Raw genomic sequence first — 24,641 nt, 5'->3', positions numbered from 1 at the left:
CACAGTCCTATTTTAGGCACAGTGACTGACATATGGTACATTTTTGAATTTCTGACTTAATATCTTGTGCCTTAGTTCCCTTTCAGCAATGTAGCTACTGCTGCTTAAACCTCATAGTGGAGCTTAATCAGTGTTTACAAAGTAGAGGACCAGCTAGAGAATCGCAGCCACCAAAAACAAACAAACAAACAAAACAAAGCAAAACCCTCCACATTCCTGGCCTTGCTACCTACTTAAAAGGCAACTCCGATAGAACTAAAACAACCTAGAAAGTGCTAGGAAGTACTCAGTAAAAGCCATGCTCTTAAAGAAAATGTCTTCTTTAGGGTGAAGTCACAATGTAAAATAGACAACATACTGTTTAATGAACTGCAACATGCAAATGGGAAATAAAGAACTAGCAGAGAACACTGAGCTGGGGGTAGTCCATAGCCGCCAAGAGCAGAGAGGTGACTTGCAAATGACTCTCTAGTAGGTGAGTATAAGATCCATGGCCATAAAATTCAGGGTTCACAGCTGTCTTGACACCCAGGGGTTGCTACCTTTGGCATTTCCAAATGAGGGTATCTGAGAACAACCAACAAGGCTGGAGGAGCCAGGGTGCTGGCGGGACACTAACTGAAGCTGGAGCTTCCCATCTCCAGCGTGCAAACTTGCTTTATTCACCACGAAAGGCCAGAGCAGCATCCTTTAAACAGAGCCCTTCCTGGTAGCTTGAGCTGAAACATGTAATTTCACTTTCCTCTGCTTTCGATCATTGCAGCTGACTCTTTTTGCCATGTAAAGAATTCTTCAACCACAAATGTTCTGACAAATAAAGATAACTGCCTATGAAAAATTGCTTTGTGCTTTTTTTTTCTCCCACAGGTGCTTGGTATCAAGCCACAGAAATAACTCGCACCCCGTATTGCTTGCCATGAAATCAGAAGTGTTATAATAGGGCTTGATTCAAAGCTAATAAGAAGCTTTATTGAGTGAGTCATGGTAATTTGTTCTTTAATTCCATTTCAGAGCCGAGGACTCTTCACATCTAGGCAGTAATTTTTAAGATCAAGTCTAGATCATTTCTATCAAAAGTTAAAAGCGCAAAGCACATGCAGAAAAAACCTCCCAGACTCAAGAATCATAATTCTGTCTCGGCAGAATAATAGCATGCAAATAACTTACAAAATGGGAGCTTTGGCTGCCATTACCCAGGAAAACAACAACCAAGTATTCAGGAGCAACCACAACAAAACTTGCTAACTCTGTGGTCTCCCTTTGGCTTTCTTGAGCAGACAATGATCCTAGGAGGACCGAGAGCCCCAGCATGCAGCCAAGAGGCTTAGGATTCCAAATGCCTCCTTTTCTCCTACTGTCTGGTGTGTTTTATGCAACATCATACCAAACCTATGCTTTTAAGAAGAAACAAAAAGGACCCCCATGCTCTGAGTTGGTAACCACGTGGTATTTATTGGACTGCAGTGAATGTGTTGCTCCAGGACCGTGAGCCAACACACTTCAGCACTTCCGCCATGACACACTTCCCTACATAAATGTCCTGTAGCAGCAGGAGTGCCACTGTGACAACTGATGTAGCAAGGACTCCAGACCACCCAGGGAATGCAATCAACAGGGACAGAACGTGGCTATAACATGATAATTAGGATGATGGCAGGAACCTCTCAGATTGCATGGGGAAGGGTGCACTGCATCACATCCATAGTTTTTCCATGGAATGGCTTTATTCTGTTTTCACGCACCCTCTTCTCACACAAGAATGTCAGTGGCTCCCTCACATGCATTGCAAAGGAGCTTCTGCCCTCTAGTGGACAAAAGGGATGCTGCAGTGGTGGAAAGCTCCGCCAGACTCCAGACTCCAGGGCCTAAGACTCCTGGACTTGTGGTCCTTTATAATCCCACCTTCCATTGTTGTGACTAGATGGGCACTATCCATCCTGGAATCGCTTTGCACAGCCCTTAGAAAACACATGCTTCACAAAATCCCCTTCTCACCTGTATTCTGTACACACCTCACTCTGCTTTTAAGAAAAAGGAGTGTCACTTTTTTTAAAAGACTTTTTATTTATTTATTTGAAAGGTAGGTTAACAGACAGTGAGAGAGAGAGAGACAGAGAGAAAGGTCTTCCATCTGATGGTTCACCTCCCCAAATGACCGCAATGGCCAGAGCTACGCCAATCCGAAGCCAGGAGCCAGGTGCCTCCTCCTGGTCTCCCATGCAGATGCGGGGGCCCAAGCACTTGGGCCATCCTCCACTGCCTTCCTGGGCCACAGCAGAGAGCTGGACTGGAAGAGGGGCAACCAGGAATAGAACCCGGTGCCCATATGGGATGCCGGCACTGCAGGCAGAGAATTAACCTAGTGCACCACGGCGCTGGCCCTGGAATGTCACCTTCTTAAGCTTCTCTAACACCCAAGAAACAATTCATGGAGGAAGACTATGTTGTTAGCACTGTCACTGCTCTCCAGAAACATTATATTTGATTTCTATGCCAAATTCCTCTGAAAAATGAAAGACACAATAGCTATTATTTTATCACGCCCAACTACCTGATCCATTTTAATCAAGCTATCCTTTGAAAAAATACTCATTTTTGAGTATTTGCTGTGTTTTACCTCTCTCCTGTATACTTATGACCCTGTGAAGTGTTAATCTCCCCTTTCCCTCTGTGCCCCACCCTGAACCCCGAGAGATAAGGAAAATGGACCTTGACTTGAGTCCAAGCTCTGCCTCTGACCCAGCTTCCTGTTAGTAGGCATCCTGGAAGCAGCAGATGATGACTCCAAAACTTGGGTCCCTACCTTCCGCATGGAAGACCTGGATAGAGTTCCTGACTCCTAGCTTCAGCCTGGCTCAGCCCCTACTGTTGTGTGCATCTGGGAAGTGAACCAGCAGATGGAAGATATCTCTCTCTCTCTCTCTCTCTCTCTCTGCCTTTCAAATAAATTGAAATTACAAATATTCAGAAAGAAAATGTTGGCTAAGGCATTTAATTGTCAAAGGGTACATGGGCTGGAAGCAGCAGAGATGAGACTTAAAACCAAACCTTGCAGCCGGCGCCGCGGCTCACTAGGCTAATCCTCCGCCTTGCGGCGCCAGCACACAGGGTTCTAGTCCCGATTGGGGTGCCGGATTCTGTCCCAGTTGCTCCTCTTCCAGGCCAGCTCTCTGCTGTGGCCTGGGAGTGCAGTGGAGGATGGCCCAAGTCCTTGGGTCCTGCACCCCATGGGAGACCAGGAGAAGCACCTGGCTCCTGCCATCGGATCAGCGTGGTGTGCCGGCCGCAGCGTGCCGGCCGCGGCGGCCAATGGAGGGTGAACCAACGGCAAAGGAAAACCTTTCTCTCTGTCTCTCTCTCTCACTGTCCACTCTGCCTGTCAAAAAATAAAAATAAAAATAAAAAATAAAAATAAAAAAACCAGACCTCGCACCAATGTCTGAATCCCACCACACTTACACCAGTGAAGAGGACAAGACTGGCTTCAGAACGGCTACACTTCTGAAGAACTCTGTAAGAGCAAAGCAAGATGACTCTCTTCATTTTATCTTAATCCATGGCCACATTAACAAGAGTTTTGAGACAAAGAAAATATTCTAATCCAGATTGTTTAATCTGGGAAGAAATGTAAGTGTTTCTTGCTTTTTCTTTATAGTCTTGTGCCTCAAGGTGATTAGGCTCAATACCCAGGAAATTCAGTAAATGCAGGCAAAGATTTAAGTCATGTATGTCGACTGCTTCAAAATCAAAGTTTCAAGAAGCTGGGCAGCGACAATACCAAATCCCTTCAAATGAGCAAGATTAACCAAGAATCAAGCAACTGATCTAACACACAGCATTTTAGCACTTAAAAGTCAAGCATTCTTATACACTGAGTTCCCAGGAATCTTAGCCTAGCAATTACCCATCAATTTCATGAATAGTCCCTCTCTATAAATTCAATATACAGAATCATGCTCTTTTCCCCTCTTCTTCCCAAAACCTCAAAAAAAGGGGCAGAATAGAAATAAACTTGCAAAGCCACAAGAATGAAATAGGAAACCACACTGAAGAGTTCAACAGATGTACTGGGAAGGAGGTGAGAGTGCCTCTAGCCTCAGCAGTACTGTCACTGATGAGTGAGCTGACAGCCATGGAACTCAGGAAGGCTTAGGACCTGGAGGCAGGGGGAAAGTAAGGAACTAAATATAGGCAGGTAATTTAATGTTAGCCAGAAATAAAATTCAATAGAAAGAGTGGGAAATCATGTTAAAGAAATGTTCCAGAAATGAAATGATTAAGAAAAAAATATGTGAAGCTCAATTCAGGCATTCCAATATCCCAAGGGTCAAGAATGTGAGTATTCTCCAGGGAGCAGGCATTTAGCCTAGCAGTTAACAGTCAAACCTGTGTTTGACTTCTGGCTCTGGCTCTGGCTCCTGACACCAGATTCCTGCCAGTGTAGCCCCTGGGATGCTGCAGAGACACCTTAGGTCATTGTGCTTCTGTTACTTGCATAGGAAACCTGGATTGAGTTCTTGGCTCCTGGCTTCAGCTCTGGCTATTGGGTGCATTTGAAGAGTGAACCAGCAGGTGGAAGCATATGCTCACTCTCAAACAGATTTGAAAAAGGCTTTTTTTTTTTTCCTCAGTGCCAAGTCCACCAAAGCACAGTATCTTGCAGTTTTAGAATTCCGGGAACAAAGAGATTCTAAGAGCAAAAGAAAACAAAAGACAAAATACAAAAATTGGACATCTCAACATTCTGCTAAGGATACTGGTAAAAATGCCTTCAGAATTCCTAATTTGAATATAACTACTTGTCAATTAATATTTTTATTGTGAATTTGACTTCCCACTTGTATAAGCAAAATAATTGACCTCTTATGCACCTATTCCCAAGAAACTACCAAAGGAAGCCCTCCACTTTAACAAGAAAATAAACTAATAAACTGTCCAGAAAGCAATTCAAGATCATCCAGAAGGGATCCAATTCAAGAAGAAAACAAACCCTCAACATGATGGTGATGGCTTGGGCCAGCAGCTGTGTACTCGGATGAAAGAGTAGATTGAAATAAAGTATAGAATTAAGTGTTTGACAAATTGATTTGGGATTGTGTGGGAGTGAACATATAAACTCAATCACAGTAACGCAAAGAATGATGCTGACTTAAAAAAAAGCTAGAAACCTGCAATAGCTGTACTCATAAACGCATATCACCTAAAACTTGAAACTAAGTTGCCTGAAAAAACTGAAGGCTGGATGCCACCGGGGATTGGACTGAGGAACAGCAAAGGATGGAGCAAAGGGCTTTTTGCCTCAACGGTCTTTAAGTACCATTAAACCACGTTAATCTTTCACAAAAAAATCATTTTTATTAAAAATGATGGTATAGCTATGTACGCAGTAGGCTCAGCAGTTGGGACACTGCTTAAGGTGCCCACATCCCATACTGCAGGGCCTGGGCTTCAGTCCCAGCTCTGTTCCCAATTCCAGCTTCCTGCTAAGGAAATCCCAGGAGGTGGGCTTAAGGGGTTGAGTCCTTGCCACCTGTGTGGGAGGCCTGAATTAACTTCCTGGCTCCCAGCTTCAGTTTCTGGTCCCTTTCTAGTTGTTACAGGCATTTGGGGATTGAATCAGCAGAAAGATGGGCAATAGTTTTCTCTGTCTCTGTTTCAAATGAATTTTTTGAAACATCATAAAAAATATATATACATATGTGAGATTATAAAATTAGGGATAGAATACTACTGTAATCTCTTCTCCATGGTTCTAATCTACTTGGAATATAAAGTGACAATACATAAACTCAAGTTTTAGATTCCAGATCTGTTTTCCAGTGCGGGAGAACACAAAGGGATGGGACCCAGGAACAATGAATCCATAAACCAGCCAATGTTTTCATCTAGGGAGTCCTGGAGACCTTCCATCCAGGAGTTGTGGGGGAAGTGGGACAGGAAGAAGAGTGGTTTGGAAAAAACTGTGTGGTTTTGGTAGTTCTCTCTCTGTGTACCTACTTCCCCAACCCTCACTGTTTTCCAAAGCAAGCCTATCAAAGAAACAGGTCTATGGATCCGAACCTGCACATGTGACTTGTGTTATATAATTTTAATGTAAAGCTCAACAGTTAAATAGTTAAATGTTAATACATTGCCAAAAAATTTTCAACTTTTCTTAAAAAAAAAAAAAAAACCCTTACAAGGACAAGCAACAACAATGCTCTGAAAAGTCAGTAACTTGAATCTCAATTATACTGTGCAACATTTTTTTCATCTATTTTAACATTTTCAAACACATACATAATGTTTTGTCTCCCTGCCTCCCTCCCTGGGTTGGTCATGTTGTACCTCCAAACCATAAATAGTGTTTCTTTTGTTAGAAAAGAAGCATATTCCATGTGAAAAGGTCTTTATTTAAAAGTCAAAAGCATGAGGTCTCATAAGGCAGGGTCGCAGCTCTCAGAAGGTCAGCTACCATCTGGCACGTGCCACTCACCGTGGACTCCGTGGACTCCCAAGGCAGTGGGAAGGGCTGGTGGCATCATTCCTTTTGATGATTCCACTGGCAAAATTATTTTCCATTTCAAAGTAAAAATACAGCAGCTTCTCCAGAGGAACTAGCTCCCCAAAATTTCATAGAGAACTCTTGTTTAAGATATCACATTTGTATATATCATTATCATCAACCTGAATTTTTGATAACCACATGTATAAGAAATGAAACCTCAGCTAATAATTTTTCTTATCATGAAATCATGCAAAATTCTGTGTTTTTGCTCTCTTCATAAGTACATTAGGACAAAACATTATAAACCGTTTATTCCTATTTACTGATTACGTTTACACAGAATATTCAATGATCAAAACTCACCATTTGCAATACTGTATGTTAAATTCTAATATAGGGGCCACCACTGTGGTGCAGCAGGTAAAGTCGCTGCCTGCAGTGCCAGCATCCCATATGGGTACCAGTTCAAGACTCGGCTTTGGATCCAACTCTCTGCTATGGCCTGGAAAAGCAGTAGAAGATGGTACAAGTCCTTGGTCCCCTGGACCCACGTGGGAGACCCGGAAGAGGCTCCTGGCTCCTGGCTTCGGATCGGCCTAGATTCGGCCATTGCGGCCATTTGGGGAGTGAATCAGCAAATAGAAGATCTCTCTCTCTCTCTCTCTCTCTCTGCCTCTGACTCTCTGTAACTCCACCTTTCAAATAAATAAATAAATAACTCTTAAAAAATTATAATATAACTCCTGCTACAAAAATTATCTAAGTTAATCCAAGATAAAAACTGTCTCTAAATTCTAAAAACAGTAGAAATAGCCAAAAAATTAAAAAATATTCAAGTGCTGAAAATCTAGAAGAATTCTCCAACATCTGCTCTCTTATCTCGGCATTTGCTTTGAGCTTTTGTTCAAGCTTTGAAGGCTTCAGAGTTATATAAATGCTGAAATGAAGAAAAAGAAAATATGTGTTTATCAGTCAGATTTAAGATGTTCTTATAAAGTGGGGAGGAGGGTAAAAAGTAAATCAAAAAGAACAAAATGAACTAATTTGACACTATGAATATCTTAAAAGTTTATAAAACACATCGACACACACAAATGAGAGAGAAAATTAATATATAAGGTTAATGATTATTTCACAGTAAGAAAATTATTAATAAAATAAGTAAAACATCAAGAAAATTCCAATAAGTAAAAAGGATATCAACATTTAATCAAATGTAGAAAAAGATAAATCATAAGTAATGTGAACTACAAAGTCCAACTTGTGTGTCAATTGAAATAAAAAAGAGATGGGTGTCACTTTAATACTAATTAAATTAACACATTTAAAAATTATAAGATCCCTTGCTGTCAAATCTGTAAGCTAGAATTTCCCCTCAGCTCTGGAACAAGGCAAGGATATCCACTTTCACTGCTCTTATTTAATGTAGTACTGGAAGCTTTAGTGAAAGTAATTATGGGCCGGCGCTGCGGCTCTCTAGGCTAATCCTCCACCTTGCAGCACCAGCACACCGGGTTCTAGTCCAGGTCGGGGCACCGGATTCTGTCCCAGTTGCCCCTCTTCCAGTCCAGCTCTCTGCTGTGGCCAGGGAGTGCAGTGGAGGATGGCCCAAGTGCTTGGTCCCTGCACCCCATGGGAGACCAGGAGAAGCACCTGGCTCCTGCCATTGGATCAGCGTGGTGCGCCGGCCGCAGAGCGCCAGCCGCAGCGGCCATTGGAGGGTGAACCAACGGCAAAAGGAAGACCTTTCTCTCTGTCTCTCTCTCTCACTGTCCACTCTGTCTGTCAAAAAAAAAATATATTAAAAAAAAGAAAGTAATTAGGGAGGAGAAATAAATAAAGGGCATCAAAACTGGAACAGAAGAAGTCAAATTATACATGTCTGCAGGTGACTGACGTTGAACATGGAAAAACCTAAACACTCCAGAAAAAGAGCTGTTAGAATTGATAAACCAACTCAGTATATGTGCAGGTTACAAAATACAAAAAAAAAAAGGTAGCTTCTTTCTATACTAATGATGAGCTTGAGCTCACAGAAAAAGAAATCCTATTCACAATAGCCACAAAAAAATCATTAAATATTTAGGAATTAACTGAACCAAAGAAGTGAAAGATCTCTACAATGAAAATTATCAAAGACACAAAAAATGGAAAGATATTTCTTGCTCATGGATCAGAAGAATCAGTATCATCAAAATGTCTATACTACCTAAAGCAATTTACAGATTCCCTGTCAAAATACCAATGATATTCTTTACAGGGTTAGAAAAAACAATCCCAAAATTCATATGGAAATACAAAAGATTCCGAATAGCCAAAGCTATCCTGAGCAAGAAAAACAAAACTAGAGTCACCACAATACCTGATTTCAAAGCATACTACAGGGGCCGGCTATGGCCCAGGAGGGCAGTGGAGGATGGCCCAAGTGCTTGGGCCCTGTACCCTCATGGGAGACCAGGAAGAAGCACCTAGCTCCTGGCTTCAGATCAGCACAGCGCCAGCCAGCCATGGCGGCCATTTGGGGAGTGAACCAACGGAAGGAAGACCTTTCTCTCTGTCTCTCTCTCTCTCACTGTCTATAACTCTACCTGTCAAATAAATTTTTAAAAAAGCATACTGCAAAGCTATAGCAATTAACACAGCTTAGTACTAGCATAAAAACCAATACATAGGTCAGTGTAATAGAATAGAGAGCCCAGAAATTAATCCATGTACATACAGCCAGCAGATTTTTAACAAAACTACTCAGACCATAAAGTGGAATAAGGATAATATTTTCAACAAATGGTGCTGGCAAAACTGGATGTATACATGTAGAAAATGAAACTAGATCCATATCTCTCACCATATACAAAAATCAACTCTGGATGAGAGACCTGAGACTATGAAGTTGCTAAAATAAAATGTTGGGGAAACATTCCAAGACACTGGTATGGGGGATGACTTTATGGACAAGCCCCCATAGCACAGGCAACAAAAGTCAAACTAAACAAATGGGACTATATCAAACTCAGAAGCTTTTGCACAGCAAAGGAAATGATCAGAAGAGTGAAGAGACATCCAACAGAACAGGAAAAAATATTTTCAAACCACCTATCTGACAGAGGATTAATATCCCAATTATATCAGCAACTTAAAAAACCCAACAACAGCAAAACAACCAATCCAGTTGAGAAATGGGCAAAGGATTTCAACAGACAACTCTCAAAAAAGAAATACAAATTGTCAATAAATACATGAAAAATGCTTAGCATCACTAACCATCAGGAAATGCAAATCAAAACCATAACGTGATATCACCTCACCCCTGTCAGAATGGCTAAAATCTAAAACACAGAGTGGCAAATGCTGGCAAGGATGTGGAGAAAGGGGAATACTTATATACTGTTGGTGGGAATGTAAATTAGTGTAACCACTGTGGAAAACAGTGTGGAGAGGTGAATTAAGCCAGTCCCAAAGGGACAAATATCATATGTTCTCCCTGATCGGTGACAACTAACTGAGCACCAAAGGGGAAACCTGTTGAAGTGAAATGGACACTATGAGAAACAGTGACTTGATCGGCCCTTGTCCTGACTGTTGATGTACAATGTAATACTTTATCCCTTTTACTATTTTTTTTTTTCTAGTACTATTGGTTGAACTCTGTAATTAACACACAATTATTCTTAGGCGTTTAAATTTTAACTGAAAAGTGATCCCTGTTAAATATAAGAGTGGGAATAAGAGAGGGAGGAGATATGCAATTTGGGACATGCTCAATCGGATTGCCCCAAATGGTGGAGTTAGAAATGTGCCAGGGAATTCCAATACAATCCCATCCAGGTGGCATGTACCAATGCCATCTCACTAGTCCAAGTGATCAATTTCTGTTCACAATTGATCACACTGATAGGTCTAAGAGTCAAAGGGATCACACAAACAAGACTAGTGTCTGCTAATACTAACTGATAGAATAAAAAAGGGAGAGAACAATCCAACATGGGAAGCAGGATACACAGCAGACTCATAGAATGGCAGATGTCCTAAATAGCACTCTGGCCTCAGAATCAGCCCTTAAGGCATTTGGATCTGGCTGAAGAGCCCATGAGTGTATTTTAGGCATGGAAAGCCAAGACACTCTGGGGGAAAAAAAAAAAGACCTAAATGAAAGATCTCTGTGAGTGAGTTCCCAGTGGAAAGAACGGGGCCATCAAAGATGGAGGTACCTTTCTCTGAAGGGAGGAGAGAACTTCCACTTTGACTATGACCCTGTCGGAATAAAATCGAAGTCTGCAAACTCAAAAGGCTTCCATAGCCTTGGCAACTCATGACTAGAGCCTAGGGAGATTACTGACACCATAAACAAGAGTGTCAAATTGTTAAGTCAACAACAGCAGTCACTGTGTACTTATTTCTCATGTGGGATCTGTCCTTAATGTGTTGTCCAGTGTGAAGTAATGCTATAACTAGTACTGAAACAGTATTTTACACTTTGTGTTTCTGTGTGGGTACAAACTGATGAAATCTTTACTTAATATATAGTAAATTGATCTTCTGTATATAAAGAGAATTGAAAATGAATCTTGATGTGAATGGAATGGGAGAGGGAGCGGGAGATGGGAGGGGTGTGAGTGGTAGGGAAATTATGGGGGGGGGCATTGTAATCCATAAACTGTACTTTGGAAATTTATATTTACTAAATAAAAGTTAAAACAAATCTGTAAAAAAAAAATAGAAATAGACTTGCCATATGATCCAGCAATCCCAGTACTGGGTATATGTCCCAAGATCTGAACACAATGTATCAGAGATACCTGCACCTGTACCCCCATGTTTATAGCAGCATTGTTCACAATAGCCAAAATTTGGAACCAACAAAGGTGACCTTTATTAGATAAATGGACAATGAAAATGTAGTATATATACATACTGGAATATTATTCAGCTATTAAAAAAGAATGATATTCTACCATTTGCAGCAAAACGGATGCAACTGGAGGACATCATGCTGTGTGAAATAGGCTGGACCCTGAAAGACAAATACCATATGTTCTCCCTTACAGGTGGGAGCTAAAATTTAAAAAACAAACAAGAGAGAGAGAGAGAGAGAGAGAGAGAGAGAGAGAGAAAGGAAAGAAAAAAAAGAAAGAATCTGTGTGTATCAGTATTGCTGCGAATATATACAGTTTTGTAGAACTTTGTTTTATAACTTTGTCAAACCAGTGGTTAAGAATGTTATACTACTGGTCCCGGCACTGTGGCCTAGTAGGCTAAGTCGGCCTGTGGCTCCGGCATCCCATATGGGCACCAGTTCATATCCTGGCTGGTCCTCTTCCAATCCAGCTCCCTGCTAATGGCCTTGGAAAGCAGTGGAAGATGGCCCAAGTGCTGAGGCCCCTTTACCTATGTGGGAGACCAGGAAGAAGTTCCTGGCTCCTGGCTTCAGATCAGCCCAGCCCTGGCTGTTGCAGTGATTTGGGGAGAGAAGCAGCAGACAGAAGACCTTTCTCTCTGACTCTCCTTCTTTCTGTTTGTAACCCGCTTCTTTTTTTTTTTTTTTTTTTTTTTTGACAGGCAGAATTAGACAGTGAGAGAGAGAGAGAGAGAGAGACAGAGAGGAAAGTCTTCCTACTGTTGGTTCACCCCGAAAATGGCTGTTATGGCTGGCACACTGTGCCGATCTGAAGCCAGGAGCCAGGTGCTTCTTCCTGGTCTCCCATGCAGGTGCAGGGGCCCAACCACCTGGGCCAACCTCTACTGCACTCCCGGGCCACAGCAGAGAGCTGGACTGGAAGAGGGGCAACCAGGACAGTCCCAACTGGGACTAGAACCCCGGGTGCCGGCACTGCAGGCAGAGGATTAGCCTAGTGAGCTGCAGCGCTGGCCGTGTAACCCCGCCTTTTAAATAAAAATTAAATAATTTTTAAAAAGAATGGTATACTACTATAGTTTTAATGATCTGTGATTACTTTAAAATACATTATAAATGGGTGAAATGGTCATTTTTCCATTCAGTTATTATTTATAGCCATTGTCTATATTCCCACTAAACTGGAGCCTTTTATGCTTTTTACTTGTTAAACTTATTCTGTGACGTATTAAGCCTTTTTACTGTAATGTAATTTTAAAATACGTTATCTCAAAAAGAAAAAGGGTGAGAGGGAAATAGGGGGAGGCAAGGAGGGATGGAAGGTGGAAGGAAATATCATTATGTTCTTAGAATTGTTGAATCTGTTAAAAACTAAGAATTAAAAGAAAAACATTTAAATCTGTATAGCCGCAAGCATTTATTCTCTGTTGGAGACAACAAAAAATGACAGAATAATTTTGGAAGGTAACTGGCAATATATATATCACAAATCCTAATTAGATCCTTAATTCTCACACAGAAATTATTTCTTCAAAAAAAACTTTAAAAAGAAATTTATGTAATGACATTAATATTAACTGAAATTTTAATATCAATATTTACTAAAGTTTTAAAATATTACCATCAAGTATGTGGCCATAAAGCTGATTTTAAATATAAAGTTACATCAGAATAGAATTAAATACTTCACACCCTGTAGGATGGCTATAATTAACAAGTATTGGTGAGTGTGTGGAGAAAATGGAACCTGTGTACACTGTTTGTAGGAAGACATAAAATGATAACAGCTATGGGCAGAAGTTTGTCAGCACCTCAAAAGGATAAATAATTGCCCTATGGCCCAGTAACTCCAGTCCTAGGTATACACCCCCACAACTGAAAAGGCATTCAAACACAAACTTGTAGTGAATGTTCAAAGCAGCACCCTTCACACAATGGCCAAAAGCAGACAGCATCCAAATGCCCATCAGCTGGTAAATGAATAAGCAGAAAATGGCATACTCACATGATGGAGCATTACGCATCCACAAAAAAAGATAGTGGCTAACCAGTGGCAACACTATGCTAAGTGAAAAATGCCAGACACAAAAGGTCGCTTGTTGTATGATTCATTCATATGAAATATATAGAATAGGTAGACCCACAGAGACAGCAGATTAGCAGCTGCCAGTGGCTGGGGTCACAGCAGACAGCGAGAGGTAGCTAGTAAGTGCTACAGGGGTTTCTTTTGAGGTGATAAAAATGTTTTGGAATTAAACAGTCATGAGGGCTACACAACATCATCATTGTAGTATACGCCAATATAATGTATGCTTTAAAATATGCCATGTGAACTACAACTCAATAATAAAAAGTAGGGGCCAGCGCTGTAGCATAGTGGGTTAAAACACTTCAAGCAGCTCTCTCATCCCATATGCTCATCGGTTCAAGTCTGGACTGCTCCACTTCCAATCCAGCTCCCTGCTAACATGCCTGGGAAAGCAGCGGAGGATGGCCAGAGTCTGTGGGTCCCTGAACCTGTGTGGGAGACCCGAATAAAGCTCCTGACCAGCCGCAGCTGATGTGACCATTTGAGCAGTGAGCCAGCAGATGGAATCTCTCAGTCTGTCTCTCCATCTCTCTATGTAACTCTACCTTTTGAATAAAATAAATAAATCTTTAAAAAAAAGCATAATTAAGGATTTATGAAATGTTAAGTGAAAATATTAATTATTGTTTAACTTTATACAATCTAAACAGTTTTCTCACTTGTAAATGAGTGGTGTGCTTCCCTAAGCAAGCTATTATCTGAAACAAAAGAAGCATTTATTTTTAAATATGAAACTCTATAGAACAGAAGAAAACAAAAAATGAAAATAATTTCTATTTTCTAATAATTTCTAATTTCTATACTAGGACTATGGGTAAAATTTTTTATTAACCTCCCCAACAAATGTAGTAAAGTTTCTACACCCTTAGTACAGCTATTCTGTGTAACATCATTAAAAACTACAACTTGGCGGAGCCAAGATGGCGGAATTGTGAGGGCGCGCACCGATAGTCCGGGAAAATTTAGTTTAATAAAAGGGGAGTTACGGTAGCCTCAGAAAAAAGAACCAGGAAAATATTGCAGAGGAAACTCTTCTGGATTGAGTGGCCGTGAATCAGAGGACCTACTGGGAGAACAAGGTCGCCCACTGCGCGGAAGCCGAGCCGCAGGACCGAGCAGCGGGACCGAGCTGCGCAAGCCGCAGGCTCTGCGTGCCAGTGCTCGAAGGGGAGTGCGTGCCACACAGACAACAGCAGGAAGAATTGGGATGTCCAGGGCTCTGAGTCCACACATCGGCGCTGGAAGGGGAGCGGACCTGCGTGGAGAGCGTGGGAGCCCACAGTTCGGGACACCAGCGGCAGACTCAACACACCAGTGCTGGAACGCAAGGTGAGCCGAACCTCAATAGCCCGAGACACCGGCAGGCAAGTGGAGAGAGGAGACTAGAGGGAACGACCCCCGGTGGGGGGGAAACTTCACCAGGCTAACTGGAAGAGAGAGAGAGGAAAAAAAAAAGGTGACTGGTACGGACACGGGTTTCTCTCTCTCCGCTCACCTCTCAAGGGCAAGCAAGACAAAGAGCAGGCGCCATCTTGGACATACGTCATAAGCAGAGCGACCTCAGGTCTGCACCGGCCCTGAGCCTAGCAGAAAAACCTGACTCTGGGCGGGGCAAATTAACAGGAGATTAGGACCTAGTAAATTTGTGGTGCTACTGAACTGAGACTGTGAAAAAAGAGACGGTGGGGGAAAGAACTCACGGAATTCATGTGAGCACTCTCCAGAGACGCTACGATTCTGTAACTTTGGCAACCCAGTGGGAGACTGAAGGAGAATTTGAGCCCACTCTGAGGGCCGAACAGATTCCCTGTGTGGTCCTTGGGAAAGAGCTTCTGATCTCTGGCTCCTGTGGGTATATCATTTGCCTGCTAACTACCTCCAACTTCGTTCAGCTGTGCAGAATAACTTCCCTTTTGAATCAAAAAAAAGAAAGAGAGAGAGAGAGAGAGAGGTTTACCACGCCTAACCTGGGAGTGTCACCTTTGGCACACCAAACAGAGCTCTCAGGCCACACCCATCTCAAGCCCTAAGGCTCCATCAAAAACAGATAGTCCACTTAATCTAGAGTCATAGTATAACAAGAAAAAGCACCACAGTGAAGAAACCAAATATCTCCAATATGCCAAATAACAAACGCAAAAACCAAGGTAATAAAAACAAGGAAGTCACCATGAAGCCCTCAAATGAAAAAGACACCCCAATTCAAGATTATGAGGATGATGACATAGAAGAAATGCAAGAAGCAGATCTCAAAAAATTGATAAGAACATTAAGAAGTTCTCAAAAACAAATTCTGGAACTACACAAATCCTTAATGGACAAGATAGAAAATCTCTCTCGTGAAAATGAAATATTAAGGAGGAATCAAAATGAAACGAAACAACTAGTACAACAGGAAACTGTGATAGTGACTGAAGTGAAGAATTCAATAGATCAAATGAAAAACACAATAGAGAGCCTTACAAACAGAATGGGTGAAGCAGAAGAGAGAATATCGGACTTAGAAGACAGAGAACAGGAAAGGATACAGTCAGACCAAAGAAAAGAAGAGGAAATTAGAAATCTAAAACATATTGTCGGGAATCTTCAGGATACTATTAAAAAACCCAACATTCGGGTTCTAGGAGTTCCTGAAGGCATGGAGAGGGAGAAAGGATTAGAAGGCCTTTTTAGTAATATATTAGCAGAAAATTTCCCAGGTTTGGAGAAGGACAGAGAAATCCTAGTACAGGAAGCTCACAGAACCCCTAATAAACACGACCAAAAGAGATCCTCACCACGACACGTTGTAATTAAACTCTCCACAGTGAAACATAAAGAAAAGATCCTAAAATGTGCAAGAGAGAAACGTCAGATTACTCTCAGAGGATCTCCAATCAGACTCACAGCTGACTTCTCATCAGAAACTCTACAAGCTAGGAGGGAATGGCGAGATATAGCCCAGGTACTAAGAGAGAACAACTGCCAGCCCAGAATATTATATCCTGCAAAGCTATCATTTGTGACTGAAGGTGAAATAAAGACTTTTCATAGCAAACAGAAATTGAAAGAATTTGTTGCCACTCGTCCAGCCCTGCAAAAGATGCTTAAAGATGTGTTACACACAGAAACACAGAAACACGGTCATCAATATGAAAGAAGGTAAAGGAAGGAAACCAAGGAAGGAAAGCTCACAGCAAAAGATCACAGGGAATTCAAAGCATATATTAGAACTTATCTTTGGCAAATGGCAGGGCAAAGTTACCACTTATCATTAGTCACATTGAACGTGAATGGCCTGAACTGTCCAGTTAAAAGACACAAATTGGCTGATTGGGTTAAGGAACAAAACCCATCTATTTGCTGCTTACAAGAAACACATCTTTCCAACAAAGATCCATACAGACTGAAAGTGAAAGGCTGGAAAAAGATATACCATGCCAACAGAAATGAAAAAAGAGCGGGCGTAGCCATCTTAATATCAGACACCATAAACTTTACCACAAAAACTGTTAAGAGAGACAAAGAGGGACACTACATAATGATTAAGGGATCAATTCAACAGGAAGATATAACAATTATCAATGTATATGCACCTAACTACAGGGCACCGGTTTATCTAAAAGATTTGTTAACGGACTTAAAGGGAGACTTAGACCCCAATACAATAGTACTGGGGGACTTCAATACTCCACTCTCAGAAATAGACAGATCAATAGGACAGAAGATCAACAAGGATACAGTAGATTTAAACGACACTATAGCCCAAATGGATCTAACAGATATATACAGAACTTTCAACCCTACAGCTAAAGATTTTACATTCTTCTCAGCAGTACATGGAACCTTCTCTAGGATTGACCACATACTAGGCCATAAAGCAAGTCTCAGCAAATTCAAAAGAATTAGAATCATACCATGCAGCTTCTCAGACCATAGGGGAATGAAGTTGGAAATTAGCAACTCAGGAATCCCTAGAGCATATGCAAACACATGGAGATTGAACAACATGCTCCTGAATGAACAATGGGTCATAGAAGAAATCAAAAGAGAAATCAAAAACTTTCTGGAAGTAAATGAGGATAACAGCACAACATACCAAAACTTATGGGACGCAGCAAAAGCAGTGTTAAGAGGAAAGTTTATATCAATAGGTGCCTACATCAAGAAATTGGAAAGGCACCAAATAGATGAGCTTTCAATTCACCTCAAGGATCTAGAAAACCTACAGAAAACCAGACCCAAATCTAGTAGGAGAAGAGAAATAATTAAAATCAGAGAAGAAATCAACAGGATTGAATCAAGAAAAACATTCCAAAAAATCAGCCAAACGAGGAGCTGGTTTTTTGAAAAAATAAACAAAATTGACACCCCATTGGCCCAACTAACTAAAAAAAGAAGAGAAAAGACCCAAATCAATAAAATCAGAGATGAAAAGGAAACGTAACAACAGACACCACAGAAATTAAAAGAATCATCAGAAATTACTACAAGGACTTGTATGCCAGCAAACAGGGAAACCTATCAGAAATGGATAGATTCCTGGACACATGCAACCTACCTAAATTGAACCAGGAAGACATCGAAAACCTAAACAGACCCATAACTGAGACAGAAATTGAAACAGTAATAAAGGCCCTCCCAACAAAGAAAAGCCCAGGACCAGATGGATTCACTGCTGAATTCTACCAGACATTTAAAGAAGAACTAACTCCAATTCTTCTCAAACTATTCAGAACAATCGAAGAAGAGGGAATCCTCCCAAATTCTTTCTATGAAGCCAGCATCACCTTAATTCCTAAGCCGGAAAAAGATGCAGCACTGAAAGAGAATTACAGACCAATATCCCTGATGAACATAGATGCAAAAATCCTCAATAAAATTCTCGCCAATAGAATGCAACAACACATCAGAAAGATCATCCACCCAGACCAAGTGGGATTTATCCCTGGTATGCAGGGATGGTTTAATGTGTGCAAGACAATCAGTGTGATACACCACATTAACAGACTGCAGAAGAAAAACCATATGATTATCTCAATAGATGCCGAGAAAGCGTTTGATAAAATACAACACCCGTTCATGATGAAAACTCTAAGCAAACTGGGTTTGGAAGGAACATTCCTCAATACAATCAAAGCAATCTATGAAAAACCCACAGCCAACATCCTATTGAATGGGGAAAAGTTGGAAGCATTTCCACTGAGATCTGGGACCAGACAGGGATGTCCACTCTCACCACTGCTATTCAATATAGTTCTGGAGGTTCTAGCCAGAGCTATTAGGCAAGAAAAAGAAATTAAAGGGATACAAATTGGGAAGGAAGAACTCAAACTATCCCTCTTTGCAGATGACATGATTCTTTATTTAGGGGACCCAAAGAACTCTACTAAGAGACTGTTGGAACTCATAGTAGCAGGGTATAAAATCGATGCACAAAAATCAACAGTCTTTGTATACACAGACAATGCCATGGCTGAGGAAGAACTTCTAAGATCAATCCCATTCACAATAGCTACAAAAACAATCAAATACCTTGGAATAAACTTAACCAAGGACGTTAAAGATCTCTACGATGAAAATTACAAAACCTTAAAGAAAGAAATAGAAGAGGATACCAAGAAATGGAAAAATCTTCCATGCTCATGGATTGGAAGAATCAATATCATCAAAATGTCCATTCTCCCAAAAGCAATTTATAGATTCAATGCAATACCAATCAAGATACCGAAGACCTTCTTCTCAGATCTGGAAAAATTGGTGCTGAAATTTATATGGAGGCACAAGAGACCTCGAATAGCTAAAGCAATCTTGTACAACAAAAACAAAGCCGGAGGCATCACAATACCAGATTTCAGGACATACTACAGGGCAGTTGTAATCAAAACAGCATGGTACTGGTACAGAAACAGATGGAAAGACCAATGGAACAGAATAGAAACACCAGAAATCAACCCAAACATCTACAGCCAACTTATATTTGATCAAGGATCTAAAACCAATTCCTGGAGCAAGGACAGTCTATTCAATAAATGGTGCTGGGAAAACTGGATTTCCACGTGCAGAATCATGAAGCAAGACCCCTACCTTACGCCTTACACAAAAATCCACTCAACATGGATTAAAGACCTAAATCTACGACCTGACACCATCAAGTTACTAGAGAACATTGGAGAAACCCTTCAAGATATTGGCACAGGCAAAGAGTTTCTGGAAAAGACCCGGGAGGCACAGGCAGTCAAAGCCAAAATTAACTATTGGGATTGCATCAAATTGAGAAGTTTCTGTACTGCAAAAGAAACAGTCAGGAGAGTGAAGAGACAACCGACAGAATGGGAAAAAATATTTGCAAACTATGCAACAGATAAAGGGTTAATAACCAGAATCTACAAAGAGATCAAGAAACTCCACAAAAACAAAACCAACAACCCACTTAAGAGATGGGCCAAGGACCTCAATAGACATTTTTCAAAAGAGGAAATCCAAATGGCCAACAGGCACATGAAAAAATGTTCAAGGTCATTAGCAATCAGGGAAATGCAAATCAAAACCACAATGAGGTTTCACCTCACCCCGGTTAGAATGGCTCACATTCAGAAATCTACCAACAACAGATGCTGGCGAGGATGTGGGGAAAAGGGGACACTAACCCACTGTTGGTGGGAATGCAAACTGGTCAAGCCACTATGGAAGTCAGTCTGGAGATTCCTCAGAAACCTGAAGATAACCCTACCATTCGACCCAGCCATCCCACTCCTTGGAATTTACCCAAAGGAATGTAAATTGGCAAACAAAAAAGCGGTCTGCAGCCTAATGTTTATTGCAGCTCAATTCACAATAGCTAAGACCTGGAACCGACCTAAATGCCCATCAATGGTAGACTGGATAAAGAAATTATGGGATATGTACTCTTTAGAATACTATACCGCAGTAAGAAACAACAAAATCCAGTCATTTGCAACAAAATGGAGGAATCTGGAACACATCATGCTGAGTGAAGTAAGCCAGTCCCAAAGGGACAAATACCATATGTTCTCCCTGATCGGTGACAACTGACTGAACACCAAAAAGGAAACCTCCTGAAGTAAAATGGACACTATGGGAAACGTTCAATTGATCAGCATAGCCCTGACTGTTAATGACCAACTTAATACATTAGCCCTCTTAGTAGTTTTTTTGTCTGTTCTACTTAATATGACTGGTTTAATTCTGTAATTAATACACAGTTATTCTTAAGTGTTGAAAATTAACTGAAATGTGATCCCTTTTAAACATAAGAGTGGGAATAAGAGAGGGAAGAGATGTATAATTTGGGACATGCTCAAGCTGACTTGCCACAAATGGTAGAGTTAGAAACATACCAGGGGATTCCAATTCAATCCCATCAAGGTGGCATGTGCCAATGCCATCTCACTATTCCAAGTGATCAATTTCAGTTCACAATTGATCATAATGAAAGGACTAAGAGTCAAAGGGAGCACATAAACAAGTCTAGTACCTGCTAACACTAACCGATAGAATAAATAAAGGGGAGAGTGATCCAACATGGGAAGTGAGATACTCAGCAGACTCATAGAATGGCAGATGTCCTAAATAGCACTCTGGCCTCAGAATCAGCCCTAAAGGCATTCGGATCTGGCTGAAAAGCCCATGAGAGTATTTCAGGCATGGAAAGCCAAGACACTCTGGCAAAAGATCTCTGCGAGTGAGATCCCAGTGGAAAGAACAGGTCTTCAAAGAAGGAGGTACCTTTCTCTGAAGGGAGGAGAGAACCTCCACTTTGACTATGACCTTGTCTAAACAAGATAAGAATCGGAGAACTCAGAGGGCTTCCATAGCCTTGGAAACTCATGACTGGAGCATAGGGAGACTACTGATGCCATAGACAGGAGTGTCAATTGGTAAAGTCAACAACAGGAGTCACTGTGCACTTACTCCTCATGTAGGATCTCTGTCCTTAATGTGCTGTGTATTGAGATTTAATGCTATAACGAGTACTCAAACAATATATTTCACTTTGTGTTTCTATGGGGGTGCAAACGGTTGAAATCTTTACTTAATGTATACTAAACTGATCCTCTGTAAAAAAAAAAAAAAAAAAAAAAAGAAATTATCAACTCCCAACTTGACTCTCACTGGGATTAAACATGACAATAGGTCTGATCTGATTTCATCATCATTTAAAAAAAATCATCTATTATTTTTCACTTTATGTTTCTGTGTGGGAGCAAACTGTTGAAATCCTTACTTAATGTATACTAAGCTGATCTTCTGTATATTAAGATAATCGAAAATGAATCTTGATGTGAATGGAAGGGGAGAGGGAGTGGGAAAGGGGAGGGTAGTGGGTGGGAGGGACGGTGTGTGGGGGAAGCCATTGTAATCCATATATCGTACTTTGGAAATTTATATTCATTAAATAAAAGTTAAAAAAAAAACTACAACTTCACATATCAGCAGATACTGCAAAATACCTATCAACAGAGAAAATCAAAGCTTGGGCTTCATTTTTCTTTGAAGCATTTAGTTATACTAAAAACAAAAACAAATACTACCCTTTTAAAATGAGAAATCTTCATCATTTTAAGCATTGCAGTATCAAGCATCACTGGAGGTCCCAGCTCAAACACATTGAGAAGGAATTCATTTGACTTAAATCAACAAAAAAGGTGCTAAGACTCAGTGTAAATATCATCTTTTTTTTTTTTTTTTTTTTTTTTTTTTTTTTACAACAGAGTGAATCTGATGGACAGTGTTCTGTGAAACCTACAAATATGAACTCAGGTCACATTTGTTTCTCAGAATGAGAGCACACTTCTTTCTAACACCTCAAATCCAAGAAAGCAACGTTGATAGGAGGGGGCCAAGATGACAGTATAGCAACAGGACGTTCCAAGTCATGTGGGGCAAAACAGATAATTAGTAAAAGGGATACAAGCCAGTGACAGAGCCATGGCTCTCGTGCAGAGAAGCCCAGGAGTCCAACAGAGACTGGGCAGATCCACCTAAGGGAGCAAGAAAAAAGGGAAGTGGCAGAGGAACAATAGAGACGTGGCTCCTCCACGGTGGAGGAGCCGTGGAGAAGAACAGGGAGACCGATGCCACCCCCACACCCCAGCACACCAGGTGAGACACGAAGTTGCCAGTCCATGGAGCTGTGGATAGCATTGGGCAGAGGAGCCTGACAAACTGCATTTGAAGTCCCAAGCAGGAAGAAAGAGAAAGTATAGGGGAACAAATGGAGAGGTCAGACACACCCCTGTCCATTCATGTCTCCCCACTCCCCCAAACGGACCTGCAGCTGGCTGGGAGAAGCCATATTGTTTACATCATTGAATGTAAGCAGGGGGCTACCATATTTGCCTCCCATGCACACACCCATCAATTATGGGGGCCACATCACAACACCCTCTACCCGGGAACGAGGATTACAACATTTCAAAGTAACTTACTCCCCAACCACGCAAGATTTACAACAATCAGAAGTCCTAAATATCGAAATCTTGAGCTTGTTTCATGTACCAATGAGAAGTAAACCCAGCCCCCAGTAGGCGGGGCTTAGTGCCCCAGAGCTCACCTACCTGCCCCTATCATGATTGAGAAGTGAGCAGGACTCCCAGAGGTGGGACTGTGTGCTTCCACTTGCAACACACAGACACATTAGCAGCTCATAGCAAAGGGAACACACACCACAAACACAAAGACACATACTAAAGAGGAAAGCAACCAGAAATGAAAGAAAGAAAGAAAGAAAGAAAGAAAGAAAGAAAGAAAGAAAGAAAGAAAGAAAGAAAGAAAGAAAGAAAGAAAGAAAGAGAGAGAAAAGAAAAACCTAAATAAGAATCAGGATGACACTATGACCCCCTAAAAGGAACACTACAACTCTTCAATAAGAGAAGTTGAAGAAGAGCCTTGGGTGATCACTGACATCATGTATATGACTGTTAATTGTTAAATAAACAACAGGAGTCACTGTGCACTTACTCCCCATATAGGACCTCTGTCCTTAATGAGTTGTACTATGAGAATTAACTGTAAAACTTGTTCTCAAATGGTACTTTATACTTTGTGTGGGGGTGGGGGGTGAATGGGTGCAAATTGTTGAAATCTTTACTTAGTTAGAGTTGTTTTTTGTATATAAAGTTAATTAAAAACAAATCTTAATGAAGAATGGGATGGGAGAGGGAGTAGGAGGTGGGGTGGGAGTGGACGTGGGAGGGCAGGTATGAGGGAATAAGCACTACATTCCTAAAGCTATACCTATGAAATTTGTATTCATTAAATAAAAGCTTTCTTAAAAAAATGGGGGTGCTGGCTCCGTGGCACAGTAGGTTAATCCTTTGCCTGCAGCTCCGGCAACCCACATGGGCACCAGTGCTAGTACCGGCTTCCCCTATTACAATCCAGCTCTCTGCTATGGCCTGGGAAAACAGTAGAAGATGGTCCAAGTGTCTGGGCCCCTGCACCCACGAGGGAGACCAGGAAGAAGCACCTGGCTCCTGGCTTCGGATCAGCACAGCTCCAGCCATTGTGGCCATCTGGGGAGTGAACCAATGGAAGGAAGACCTTTCTCTCTGTCTCTCCCTCTCACTGTATGTAACTATACCTCTCAAATAAGTAAATAAAATCTTTTTTTGTGAAACTGAATAAAATACATTAATTTATTTTTTTAAGAAAACTTTAATAAATTTTGAAAGTACAACTTTTGAATTATAGTGGTTTTCCCCCCACAACCACTCTCCCACCAGCAAACCATTCCATCTCCCACTCCCTCTTCCATCCCATTCTTCATTAGGACTCATTTTCAATTATTTTTATATACAGAAGACCAACTCTATACTAAGTAAAGATTTCAACAGTTTGCACCCACACAGACACACAAAGTAAAAAGAACTGTTTGAAGACTAGTTTTACCATTAATTCTGATAGTACAACACATTAAGGACAAAGATCCTACATGGGGAGTAAGTGCACAGTGACTCCTGTTGTTGATTAACATTGATACTCTTGTTTCTGACATCAGTAATCACCCAAGGTTCTTGTCATGAGCTGCCTAGGCTATGGAAGCCTCTTGAGTTCACAAATTCTGCCCTTATTTAGACAAGGCTGTAATCAAAGTGGAAGATCTCTCCTCCCTTAAGAGAAAGATACCTCCTTCTTTGATGGCCCATTCTTTCCACTGGGATCTCACTCACAGAAATCTTTCATTTAGGTCATTTTTGCTAAAGTGTCTT

General features: G+C 41.1%; 1 protein-coding gene across 3 annotated transcripts in view; it reads right to left on the bottom strand.

The window, feature by feature from the left end:
- Positions 1–24,641, bottom strand: part of LOC127491653 (interferon-related developmental regulator 1) — an 80,571-nt gene that overhangs the window by 24,554 nt on the left and 31,376 nt on the right. Inside the window, exon 1 of one of the 3 annotated variants that reach the window (XR_011387414.1) lies at positions 6,851–7,388. The exons of 1 other annotated variant lie outside the window; for it this stretch is intronic. Coding sequence is in view for 1 of the 2 variants with exons in the window: in XM_070071249.1 (XP_069927350.1) it covers positions 7,392–7,424 (33 nt within the window). In the remaining variant the exon portion in view is untranslated. Of the gene's footprint in view, positions 1–6,376; positions 7,425–24,641 lie in introns of those variants that run through there. One more of the 3 variants, XM_070071249.1, reaches the window with a different exon arrangement.

The sequence above is a fragment of the Oryctolagus cuniculus genome, chromosome 3 (assembly GCF_964237555.1).
Source record: "Oryctolagus cuniculus chromosome 3, mOryCun1.1, whole genome shotgun sequence".
Classification (NCBI taxonomy): Eukaryota; Metazoa; Chordata; class Mammalia; order Lagomorpha; family Leporidae; genus Oryctolagus; species Oryctolagus cuniculus.
The sequence above is the reverse complement of the archived record's forward strand: the minus strand, read 5'-3'. Positions and strand labels throughout refer to the sequence as shown.